This window comes from Microcebus murinus, chromosome 1 (assembly GCF_040939455.1).
Source record: "Microcebus murinus isolate Inina chromosome 1, M.murinus_Inina_mat1.0, whole genome shotgun sequence".
NCBI classification, from domain to species: domain Eukaryota; kingdom Metazoa; phylum Chordata; class Mammalia; order Primates; family Cheirogaleidae; genus Microcebus; species Microcebus murinus.
In genome coordinates, this window is record NC_134104.1 from 8,152,143 (window position 1) to 8,165,141 (window position 12,999).

The 12,999-nt window shown below is 48.5% G+C and overlaps 1 protein-coding gene across 1 annotated transcript in view; it reads right to left on the minus strand.

Annotated features, from left to right (window-relative positions):
- The window catches only part of SIM2 (SIM bHLH transcription factor 2), a 47,543-nt gene that overhangs the window by 19,749 nt on the left and 14,795 nt on the right, over positions 1-12,999 (minus strand). The window contains exons 4-6 of the mRNA XM_076000288.1: positions 7,341-7,449; positions 4,553-4,638; positions 1,832-2,031 (exon numbers count right to left, since the gene is read on the minus strand). Of these exons, the coding sequence (XP_075856403.1) occupies positions 1,832-2,031; positions 4,553-4,638; positions 7,341-7,449 (395 nt within the window). The remainder of the gene's footprint in view (positions 1-1,831; positions 2,032-4,552; positions 4,639-7,340; positions 7,450-12,999) is intronic.

Sequence of the window (12,999 nt, forward strand, 5' to 3'; positions counted from 1 at the left end):
GACCTTAGCCGACTTTCTTCCGGCCTCCTCTCAGAAGGGGCTCCGGAGTCAGGAAGGGCGGACGCCGCTGTCCCCGCACGCCCAGCCTGGCCTGGTGTGGCGGCAGCTCGCCCAGCCTCCTGTCCCCGAGGCCCCGCCCTCCACGCGGCAGGGAAATGGCGTCTGTCGGCACGTGGCCGCGCAAAGCTGTGGCGGCTTTCCCCCACAGAGTTATGTCTGCTCTTGCTCGGCGTTTGGGGGAAGATGGCGGTGACCCCGTAATGCCCACTCTTGCCATTTCGCAGCCTTCGAGCGGCTCTGGGGTGCGCCGACCCTGAGCTAGAATCAATTCGTATCTTCACCTCTCGCCTCTAACCGGGTGGGTTTGTCCTTTTCTCAATAAAGCTTCAATTAAGTGGTTAAAATGACCACTTTTATGGGATATGTATTTTACCACAACAAAGAAAAAGAAAAAAGGAAAAAATTGGTAAATCTTGGCTTCGGGACATACAGAAAACAAAACGCACGGATCTTTTGCCGCGGAAATCTCAGCGCGGCCGGGGCCGGAGAGGGGGCTCTGACGGCTCACTCCCGCCTGGACAGCCCAGGAGGCCGCGGGCCGAGGGAGTGGCGGCCCAGGTACAAGAGGCTGTTCCCACCGTGTGTGACGCTTCCCACCTGTTGTGTAATTTCATCGCGCCTGGCAGCCCTGTGGGCAGAGAGGGGGCGGCCGCTCTGCTGTTTTATAGATGGGAGCGTGGGAGAGGCCCGGCCGGCGTGAGGCCTCCAGACTTGGGGGGCTTTGGTCATTCCACAACATGGACGTGCACCGAAACATCACACTGTGACTCATAAATATACGCAGTTATTTGTCAATTAAAAATTAAATTAGGCCAGGTGCAGTGGCTCACGCCTGTAATCCTAGCACTCTGGGAGGCCGAGGCGGGAGGATCGTTTGAGCTCAGGAGTTCGAGACCAGCCTGAGCAAGAGTGAGACCCCCATCCCTACTAAAAAAAAAATAGAAAAAATTAGCTGAACAACTAAAAATATATATAGAAAAAATTAGCCGGGCATGGTGGCGCATGCCTATAGTCCCAGGTACGAGGGAGGCTGAGGCAGGAGGATTGCTTGAGCCCAGGAGTGTGAAGTTGCTGTGAGCTAGGCTGACGCCATGGCACTCTACTCAGGGCAACAGAGTGAGACTCTGTCTCAAACAAAAAAAAATTAAATTAAATTAAATTAAATGCTTGTCAGGAGGGCAGTTTGCCCCGGGGGAGACCCACGGCTCCTCCTGCACAGGCCTGGAGAGCAGGCCTGCCTGGCGCCTCTCTCCCAGCCTAGACAGACACAGCCAGGCCCCGGCTGAGCTGCGGGCAGAGCGTCCCCCAGAGAAGGTGACCTCTCTGCTCCCAGGCTCAGCCCTGCGGTGGCTGTCACAGCTGCGATGGCATCGCACCAGCCTGAGTGAAGCCGCCTCCGCACACACCACTCAGCGTGGAAACTGTTGGTTCTGACGTCCTATCGACTTGGCAGAGACAAGAAGCAGAATTCTGACATCAAAAAAGGCTAACTTGTGCCCACAGCACATATTTCCGTTGCAAACTCCAGTGAGATGATTCATATGTAAAGACATAAATAAAATAAATAAAACAAGTCCCGGAGTCCTAGGCTGACATTAATTCTCTCAGTTCTTGGATTCACTAAATCCTTAGTAATTAACATGCATTCTTAGTACAACTTATTCCTTGTTATGATCTATCTGGCTTCCTATCTCAGCTCCCCAGGGCCCATTTCCACCATCATTATCTCCCAGAAGTCCACAGCGGCGGAGGCCGCAGGTGCCAGACTCACCTGGAGTCCAGGAATATGAGCTTCAGGTCGAGGCTGGCCCTGAACATGAACATGTTACTGTGCAGCTTGATCTCGGTGATGGCGCTGGGCGGCAGCGACTGGCCCACGGCCACCAGCCCCACGATCTGGTAGCAGGAGTCGTACAGGGACATGTCCAGCATATACTGCCTGATCTTCAAGTAGCCGCTGCAGTGGATGACCTGCGGGACAGGAGGGCAGGGTCAGTCCTTGCTTCTCGAAGGTGCTAGAAGTTCCCCAGCCCAGCTCGTACTCAGCTCTGCGGCCAATGTGCTGATAGACATCCGGTTCATTGCTCAGGAGAAATGAAGAGCTGTGCATCTTTCTTAGGAAACAGTATCATAATAAAGTACAAGGGTTGTCTCATCCAATTGACTATAAGTAATCCCACAAATTAGGGCTCTCTGATACGTGACAGATTTGTGCATAATTAACTCCATTGTGATTAGATAATGCAACAAAGGCATTTGGGAGCACTAGCCATTTGTTCCCTAACGGTCACGCTTACCACCTTCCCACGGCATTGAATTGGACATCCCATCACCAGACATGCTGTGTCACTCCAGTAAATTTTAAGAACTCTTTCAGTGGAATTGTTTAAAATCTTCATTTTTAATGTATTTGTATTTATTTATTTATAAGTCAAGATTTTATTCCCTTCCTAACAAACAATAAGCCAGAGTGACTACATATTAATAGAAGCGCTTCCAATGACTATGGCCCCAAATCACACAGGGGAGCACGCACCATGCTCCATCACCAAACAGCAACATCGATGCAGCCTCAAGCCCCACTGCTGGAAGCAATTACGCAAGTTACAGTCAGTAAAATCGTCCTAAGATCATAATCATCATGACAGCGGTGGGGAACAGCTACGATCTTAGCCTTGAAGTTCTCTTGCAAAAACCCTTCCTCCAGGATTCATGGGTCTTCAGAGCTGGAACAAATCTCAAAACCTTTCTGTTCTCCCATTTTACTGACAAGGAAACTGAGGACAAGATAGGTGGTATGTGTTGCTTCGGATTAACAGTTGGACAGTTTATACGTAGCAGAAACAAGTGAAGACCCAAGTGCCCTGGAGAATGTCTACTGGTGCAGGGGCAGTGCTGGGCCCCCGTTCTGGCCTGAAGAGGCTTACAGTCGGGGACAGTGACTAAGAAACGTAAATCCCAACTACAAAAACAGAGCCAGGGAAGGTCAAAGAGGGGGTGGGAGGGTGGGGGGCAGAGGCACACCCTAGGATGTGGGGGCTGGGGTGGGGCATTCCAGAAAGACAAGACAAAAGCGCCATGTGCCCCTGTCACTGCCCCCTCCTCGCTCCCCTTCTAATGGGCAAATGCTCCTGGCAGAAGGTTCCCAGCAGCCTCCAGCTCCAGCTCAATGGTTACAACCTCCATGCTCGGAGGCAGGAGAGGAAGCAGCGAAGCCCCCAGGGAGGTGGATGAGGGGCCCAGGGAGGGGACAGAGGGTGGAGGGACTGCTCAGCTGGACCTCCCCCAACCTGTCCCTCCAGCGGGAGTGGCTGACTGTCTGCAGAGGCACAGTACTGCCAGCCGGCTTCAGTGGGTGACCTACTCCTGGATTCTGGAATTAACCAGTACACACAACAATGTCTGGGAGAGAAATGGAGTCAGGAAGGAGCTCGGGCCGGGCTCGGAGGTACCAGCTTGGCCACTCAGCCTGGCCAGCTCTTCACCGTCTCAGCTCCAGTCCTTGACTGTAAAATGGGGCCACTGCTACTCATTTCAAAAGCTTGGTGTGACTCTTAATTAAATAGACTGGGCTGGGTGCAGTGGCTCACGCCTGTAATCCTAGCACTATGGGAGGCAGAGGTGGGAGAAATCTCTTGAGCTCAGGAGTTCCAGACCAAGACCAGCCTGAGCAAGAGCAAGACCCCATCTCTACTAAAAATAGAAAAAAATTAGCCGGGCATGGTGGCACATGTCTGTAGTCTCAGCTACTCGGGAGGTTGAGGCAGGAGGATTGCTTGAGCCCAGAAGTCTGAGTTTGATGTGAATTAGGATGACACCATGGCAAAGGAGGGAAGGGGAAGGGGAAGGGGAAGGGGAAGGGGAAGGGGAAGGGGAAGGGAAGAAGGGAAGGGAAGGGAAGGGAGGAGGGAGGGAGGGAGGGGGGAGGGAGAGAGGAGGGAGGAGGGAGGGAGGGGGAGGGAGGGAAGGAAGGAAAAGAAAGAAAGAAAGAAGGAAAGCAATGGACGGGATGAGATGCTGCAGATAAAAGCTCTCCTTTGTACCCTAGGATGGGCTCTGTCATTACTGCCATGCACACCTTCAGTGGCAGCACTGGATTTGGGGAACTTTCTGAGGCTCAGAGCAAATGTCTATGCTGCAAAGACTCACTGGATCCCGACCTGGAATGTGGATTCTCGGTAAGCTCCAGGGGCGGCTGCTGCCGTGGAACTGGCCCACGTGCCAGGTGAAAAATCGACCCTAAGCCACGCTGACTCCTGGTCTTACACGATGAATTCCAGTCAGCCTGGAAGATCCTTCCAAAATACCAGCTCCAACACTTGCCTTCTAAGCAGCCGTGTGCCGAGTTGCTAGAGAGTTCCACAGCAGTGGGAATGACACGTTTGGGTTCCTGAACCTTCCTTTCCGCAGACGCGCTTGATCGTGAAGCAGAGCGTAAAACCCAGGTGAAGACCCACCGCCAGCTCCTCCCCCCACCTGCAGCTCCTCGTACCTTGTATCCACTGCAGGTCAGGCCCGCGTTTCTTTTCGCCAAGACACACTTCATTCGAAGAAAGAATGACCTCTCCATCTCGTACTCTGCAAGCAGGAGCGAGGTTAGGTTGGCAACTGTCCCACCAGTTCCTCCCGACATCACCAATACGTTCCCAGGGCCAGATCCCGCAGCCAGAGGCCACCTCTGTGTGTGCCCAGCCCCTGACCCAGAAAGCTGCCACGTGTGGCCAACATCCGCGTGGGGAGGGGAGAGGCCAGCCCAGTCCTGGTGTGTCCTCCATGGCTGCAAAGGAAGGCCACTGAAACAAGGCCACTCTCAAGTCAAGGGGTGGGCCCCATAGAGTCCCACCTGCCCATGGCCCGACCCGTAGGCCACGGGGTGGCTTGGCACCAGAAGAACCCGTGCTGGCTAGCCCAGAGGTGGGTGTCTGAGCTACCAGGAAGGCCCAGAAGTGTCTGACCTCTCTCAGAGTAGCAGATCCTGAGTGTGACCCGGCTTGGTCGGATCAATGCCTTCGCCCTCACTTCCGGCCCTGGAAGGGCCACCTCCATGCCTGTCTCTCCAGAGCCCTCCCCTGCCCACTCAGACTCGTTTCTTTCACAGACCCCACACACACCTCTGACCTCCCTAGTGTCGATACAGATGAGTCTCCTAAGGAAACACCCCCTGCGTTAGTAAGGGACACAGCACAAATAGAGAACCCCCTGCCCGCGTGAGGGCAGGTCACTCCACTCTAAACACCCATTTGCTGGAGCTCAATAAATTAATCTTTAAAACAAGGTTACCACTAGGCATGAAAACAAGGACTTCCACCCTCCCTGAGGACACTGCCTTATGGCAGCTAGGCAATCGCCTCAGAGGGCCCCCCTCCCTGCCCTAGTGAGAGAGGCTGCCATATTTTACCCACAATTCCCCTGCAGCTGGCACCTTCAGGCATAAGGCTTCCCTCTAACATGGCCGCCTGTCAGAACCACTTCCGGATAAGCACAGAGATGTGGAAGCTCAGGTCTAAAAAACATTGCCCAGTAATGAACTACACAATTTGGATCTCCAGAGAGCCCCCACATTTATCATACAACAACGGGGGACAGTTCAGACACAGAAAATCAACTCTGCCAACGAGCATCGAGGAACCTCAAGCCCCGCACACCTCGGCTGGCTGTGGCTTCTCCTCGTGTACGCCTCAGACTTGAAGCCCGCAGAAACGGGGGACGGAAGGCTCCCACGACATTCCCAAGGCTCATTTGCCTTCAATTTATAAATGCTTTTTCAGAGGTTATGACATGGGAAGTGTAAAATGAAATTAGGGTTAATGGGAGAAAGCCCATGCCCACGCAATCAGTATAAAAACAACAAGACGATGCTCTGAGGAATTCTCTAAGACTCTTATCTTTGTCTGGCTTTAAAACCACCCCACAGTGAAAGAATTAGATTCCAGTGTGATGTTCTAGCCTCATCCTCGCTTTGTTAGAAGTGACTTCTTCAGAGTCATTATTCATGTTAACGTGTGCAGCCTTATCATCTCCAAGGTTATCACAGACCATAGCTGCGACTAAGCCCCCCAACTCATCCCGGGAACCAACATGCCCTTCTGTCTCGCTGGTAAGGAACAGACTCCTTACCAAGAATGACTGCTTCTAAAGCCACAGAGCTGTACCTGCAAGGGGTTTTGCAACTGAGTGTGCGGTTCTGTATTCTCTCTTCCTAGCCTTAGAATGACCCTTCCCAGAAGAGCAATAAAAAGGCAGCTCATTTTATTTTGTGGCTAGCTACCCCATTCTCATCGCTCTTGGAGCTTCTTCTTTTGCATTCTGTTCCACTGGGGTATTTTGGCCAAGTTGGGTAGTGTGGTCCAAAGCACACACAGCACCCATTAGTCAGCAGGCCTATTGGCCTCAGTGGACTGCTGGCGGGAGTTCAAAGGCCAGGGCCCCTGGAATAAGTTCTTCTGTATCTTCCTAGCACTCATCAAAATTGTAATTTAAGGCATCATCAGTGTAATGACCATGGCACAAAACCTACATATCCCTACTGGAAATAACGGTTTTAAATGCATAAAATACATAATAAGATCACCAAAAAAAAAAGCGACTGTATTGGAAAATAGCCATCAAAATATTTAAACACATAGTGATATGGATATAAATTGTGCTGCTTTATTAACATACAAATAACAAGATTAAGTAGCAGGTCTCATAACTCAAATAATTTTAAAGTAGGCATGAACATAAGTGATATGTTTAAATATCCACAAAAACTTTAATGTGATATGCAAGTATCTGTGATTTCTGTTGTTGGCAAAGCCACAGGTACTAGTGATCCTAAGATGGTTCATTGTCTACAATCAGAAGCAAAGGAGACGCTAAATTTCAACTAGAGGAAACACAGATGTAATTTTCCCCACGCAGTTTCTCGGACAACTCACCGCCCACCCCACCCACCCCCGCCGTGAGTTCAATCCTTGGCCTCCACAGCCTGGACCCCACACTGTGACCCCTGGAATTCTGAACCAAGTACATATTAGGGGGACAGGCTGGCACCACTTTTGTCTCCTACCCAGCACCAAACACCATCCCTGGCAAGCAACAGAATCTCAATCACTGTCGGTTTAAAAGACAGAGGCACGAACGCCAATCCTCACTGGGGGTGGGGGGGTGTCGTGTGTTTGCCGAGAGACCGGAGCTGGGCAGCCCTAGTCACGCTTCCTTGGGAACCAAAGCCCTTGGGTCACATTCAAGAACACTGTCTTGTCTTTATTCTGGTTTCTTTGCTCTGGAGGAGATACCTTGGAGCAGGTGATGGTGCAGAGGCTGGTGGGCGGTGAGGACAGCAGTCATCTCGTCGTGGTCGGAAGGGTGGATGTACTCATAAATACTGTTGCCGGTCAGCTCCACCTGCCGCGGAAGGGAAGCGTCAGAAATGCCACCGGCCTCTCTGGGACTGGCGCAGGGGGAAGGGCAAGGTGTGTCACAGGTATGCACCCTGCCAGGGACAGGACTTTGATCTCTGCTTACAGCCCACACCTTTGCCAAATGCACAAACATTTTTTTTTTCCTTCAGCAGAGATCTGAACAATCTCCCATACTTTCTAAAAAGGCCAGAAAGCTGAGGCTTGAGCTTAGAGCCAAGAGAGCCCTTGGCAGGAAGGACTAGCAAGTGAAGGATGGAGGAGATGGGGACGCTAATGGCCTGGGCAACGTCCTTCGTACAGGAGGCGGCTTGAGGCAGGCCTATGCCAGGGGCTCTGTCCTTCCTTCACTTGCTATCTGCGGGGACCGGCCAGCCGGGAGCCCGGCTCAGGTCCAGCCACACTCCCTGCAGGAGCTCTGTCCACACAGAGGCCAACCGTCCAGGAAGCAGGGCACCCGCACACTTGGGAGGGCGTGAGCTCTGACAAACGCCCTTTCTTCATCAGCTCTGAGCCGTGCCCCTCAGGCACTGCCAGGCCTCCCGCACGTTGCCAGAAATGTGTCTCTGGCCTTCCTGGGCCATGATGACTGTGCTAATTCTGTGGCTCCCACCCAGGGGTGTGGCCGGGTCTCTGCGTGACCAGCAGGAGGGTTTGGGCCCGCTCCAGATAGCCACACTGTGTGGGGATTATTTCCTGGCGTTGCTGCCCCAACCTTCAGGCACCTACTTCCAGACACAGCCCATGGAGGACGCCATGTCCATGTTGGACAGGACACGGCAGGAACGAGTGGCTGCAGGAAAACATCCTGGTTATGATTTGTACACAGAGGTCCCTGGTGGCCTGATTCCCAACCCTGAGAACCTTTCAAATGTTCTCCAAACATAAGTGGCAGGGAAGGAGATGACACAGAGTCTCAAGACCTGGGCCCCCTCAACCACCTTAAGAGGGGCAGTGACACAGAATGTTCTAGAACAGCCTTATAAGCAATGGTGGGTGGATCCTACAGAGCAGCAGTCCCCAACCTTTTTGGCACCAGGAACTAGTTTCATGAAAGATGACTTTTCTGCGGATGGGGGGTGGGGGGAAGAGATGGTTTCGGGATGATTCAAGCGCATTACATTTATTGTGCAGTCAAACCTCTCTTCCGAATAATAATCTGTATTTGCAGCCGCTCCCCAGCGCTGGCATCACTGCCTCAGCTCCACCTCGGATCATCAGGCATTAGATTCTTATAAGGAACGTGCAGCCTAGATCTCCTGCACGTGCAGTTTACTAGCAGGGTTCTTGCTCCTATGAGAATCTAATGTCGCTGCGATGCGAGCAATGGGGAGCGGCTATAAATACAGATGAAGCTTCGCTGGAGCTCACCTCCTTCTGTGTAGCCCGGTTCCTAACGGGCCAGGGACCAGACCAGTACAGGTGCTTGGCCAGGGGTTGAGGACCACAGCTACAGAGCTACAACCAGTAGCGCAGAGGGTGGCAACCAAAGACAGTGAGCCACCATGCCCCGGTGTTTTTCAGGGGAGCCCCAGGGGCAGTGATAGGGATTCCTCCAGAACCAGCCAAAGCACGGGAAGAACTGCCTTGGGTGGCAGAGAGCCCTGGGTGGGTCTGAAGGTTCCTTCTCAGCCCTGCCCCAAGCAGGGCAGGTAACCTAAGACAGCAAAGGGAGGCTTGTGGAGTGTCTTGTCCCGAGCCACCCCCTTGTTATTTTTAAGTCTGTCTCGTTGCAGATTTCGCTGGGAGGCTCATTGCTCTCCATCAACGTGATCGTCTACAAAGCCGCCCTGACGGTGCCACCTCACACGGCAGGGCAACCCGGCCAGCGGCTTAATGGAGAAGTTCTCCTGGGAGCCACCGTTCCAAATTAGCATCTAGGCCGTCAGCCCTCTACGTGCGACCAAGGCACACGGGGCCGTGAAGCGATTTACGCCACTCCTCCGAGCCAGCTCTTCCAATTTGTTAAGACGATGGGTGACTCGCCTTTTTGTTCAGAATAAATTACGTTTCTGGCCTGCGAAGCAATCTTGTCCTAAAACGCCTTTCACGGTTCTATTTTCTGCATTATTCATGGAACGCTTCTTTCTGATATTATGCAAACAGGGCAACAGAGAGAATCCTGTTGCCGAAATCTCCCTGCCTCCTGTTCAAAACCCACCTCCCAAACCTGGCGCTGTTCTACGACCCGAAGGGAGACCGGCCTCTGGGAAAAGCTATTACACGATTTCATTTAAAACAACAACAACAACAAAGAGTAAAAAGTAAACATTTCTTCTTTCAAGTCATTCCTGTGAATCCTTAAAAAGTTTAAACAAACAGGCACATTGAAGCCAGACATTTGGGACAGGACAATCTCGTTTTCCTGAGGGCATCATCGGGGATTCACTATGACACCCGGTCAAGGTGGGGAGTGATTTCAGCTGACAAATAAGGGAGCTAGCTGTTAAAAAAAAATTTTTTTTATTGACTCACAATTTCAATGGTTTGTTTCAAAGATAAAAAAAATAACAAAATAGAAAATTTTTGTATTGGCCTCTCATTTCTCCCTTCCCCACATTTTTTGGGGAAAATGGTCATTCTGACCTGCTCAACGTTCTTTTTTAGGAAAAAGTCACTGGTGTCTTTTGAGAGACACAGTCTTCATATACTTGCAGAGAGACTTCCATCTGTGCTCATTAAGGATTAGATTTGCGTGTTAATGAATCCCATAGCAGCTTCCTCTGTTTTCAAAGTCCCCACTCTCATCCCATGCAGTTGAAGCCCCACTCTCATCCCACGAGTGATTTGCATGAATGGAAGACGTGGTTTTCTAAAGACTTGGGTCCTTTATAAAAACAACAGGACAACTCTCATGCTGTCTAGGAAGTAAAAAAACAGTCTTCAAATAACGGAAATGTTTTTAAAGAACAAATTCTGGAATGATAAACCGGGGCTGACCTTAACTCAAAATTATGGTTGACATGGTGTTTCCTGTATTTACATATTTGTTCGTGCTTTTGAACGCTGAAAGAAATCCGACTACCTCACTAAAAAAAAAAAAAAAAAAAAAATTATAGTTGTCGCTATAAAACTCCCCAGGTCTCATACATCAGCCTTATTAAAACAGACCCTCGATGTGATATTTTAGTATTTTTAAAAACCCTGCTAACTACAAAATGGATGACTTTCCTACTAAGAGCTTTTTTATGTTTTGCTGAATAGCTTTTCTTCCTGCCAAGAAAACTACGTATGATAAATACAGCGCTAAATGGCTATATTCTGTGTGGAAGGGCACAGTTACCGGCGCTCTGAAAATGCATGTTACTCTCTGTTTGGGGGCTTTTGCTGAGTTTGGCAAATTAAGCATTTGAAAATAAGATGGTTTGGGTTTCAGGGTTCAAGTTATGTCAACAAACATAATACACTGTCTTTTCTCTTCATCTCAAAAGTGAAAGGGTTAGGTCTCAACCCTCCAAACACCCCCATTGATATTTTCATGGTTGTTTCTGGCACTATTCTCGACTATGACATTTTTTAATGTGTCTAGAACTGCTAATTCATACACATCTATATTTATTTGAATATGTATATTAGCTGCTTAGATGCTACATAACATATGTAACATGGGCAAGGAAATTTAACACAAAGATGCTTTCAAATGTATACAGCAGTTACACAGGGACTTTTTTTTCCTTCTTCAAATATAAGAAAAATAATTGCATTAACCAAAAAAAAAAAAAATGGAACTAAATCATTTAATAAATGTACGTGGGAAAAGATTACTTCCCCAATTCTGTCTCATCCAAATAGACTTAAATTTGCCTCTATGTTTTATGTGTGCGTGCATACAGCAAGTGAAACTGTCAGGCCAGAAATGTGCCTCTGTTTCCCAACGCTTAGACCCTGGGCTGAGGAAACAACTTGCATTTCATGGATGTCTCTGTCATCGTTTTAGTGCCACAGTTTGACAGCAACGATCACATATTCACTAGTTTAAAACTGCAAATAAACTAATAAACTTTGGCAGAGGAAGCAGATTTCTTATACTAACACATGTTTTAAAAAGTTTAGTAAAACGTTTTAAATGGAGACAGGCTTACAACACATAAAGAATCATTTTTACACCTTCAAATAGATAATTCAGATAGTTATTTAGAGGTTGAGACCAAAAACAAAACAAAAAATACTACTTTGCTGTTAACTTTCACACAATTATGGCCGATCTTGGGGCTTACATTCTTGATGATCTTTTAATAGAGTTTAGCCCCGAATTAACATGAAAGATGTCTTTACTCAGTGAGATAATGTCACTGAGAGTAATTGAAAGTTCTTGGAACACAGAAGAGCACATGTAAATATTAGCTATTACTACTATCGTTATTCATCAGAAAACCTGTTTAAAAGGTTACTCTGACTGCTGAGTAAACTTTTATTAACACTTTTATCTCTCGTGATTTAAAAACATACTCAAGCCTATTTTAATAAAGTTTTGTGTTTCATATATTTGCCTGTTTACCAACAGTAAAAATCATGTAAAAAGTGCAAGAAATTTTAAAAGAACAGTTGGGTATTTGACATCTTATCTAATACTTTGTTTTACTATTTAAGTAAAGAAGACAGAAAAAAAAATACACATTGTGATTTTGCCTAGATTTCATTCTGTGAAGTTAATCACGAACAGGAGGCAGACTGGGGAGAAAAAGTTTGTTGCTGCTTATTTAAACAGTTCACTGTGGAACAACTCCCCAGACACCAGCCAACGGCTCACGTCGGCATTAAAGTGTTTTTGTAGCTGCAGACTGACGCTGACACAGCCCTGCGGAGAAATCAGAAAAAGTCACTTGCTCTACCCAGGCAGTTTGACTTATCTTTCAAAAATCTGCCGCTTCTGCCGGGGACACAGAGACAAAAGGTATCTCTACGACTTTTCTTGGAAAATGGTAGGGTACGGCCCCTCTCCTCTTTCCAAATTGTGATATGAAATTTTATTGTTGCATTATGGTCTAAAGGAAATATAATACTTCTACTTGTGATTCTGCCTAGATTTCCTTCTGTGGAGTTTAATCATGAACAGGAGGCATATTTGTCATCTATCCAATATTTTGGTGGTTCCTAATTATTGTGTTCATAATCAATCAATTCTATTTTCCGCATAAAAAGAGAAAAATAACAGAGAGAGAGAGAGAGAGAGAGAGAGAGAGAGAGAGAAGCAAGATGCTCGGTTGAGCAGCCCGACTGAAGGAACTGGATTGTCTTGGGATGTGCACCGAACCTCAGGATGTATCAGGACATTCCAAAGACCAAGCAGCCCATTAAGGGGTCCTAGTAAGGTACCCCTCAAAGGACTCTACTGGAAACAACTTTGTTCTGATGAAACCGTAGGTAAGCCTGGCATTTGTGTAGCTCCCTATTGTTTATAAATCACGTAAAATGTGCGTTTTGATCTGTTTCTCACCATAATCTTAAAAGAGGGATAAAGCAGACATTATTTTATTATTTAAGTTATGGTTCAAGGAGGATAAGTACCTGCCCTGTCAGACAATGAAAACTACAT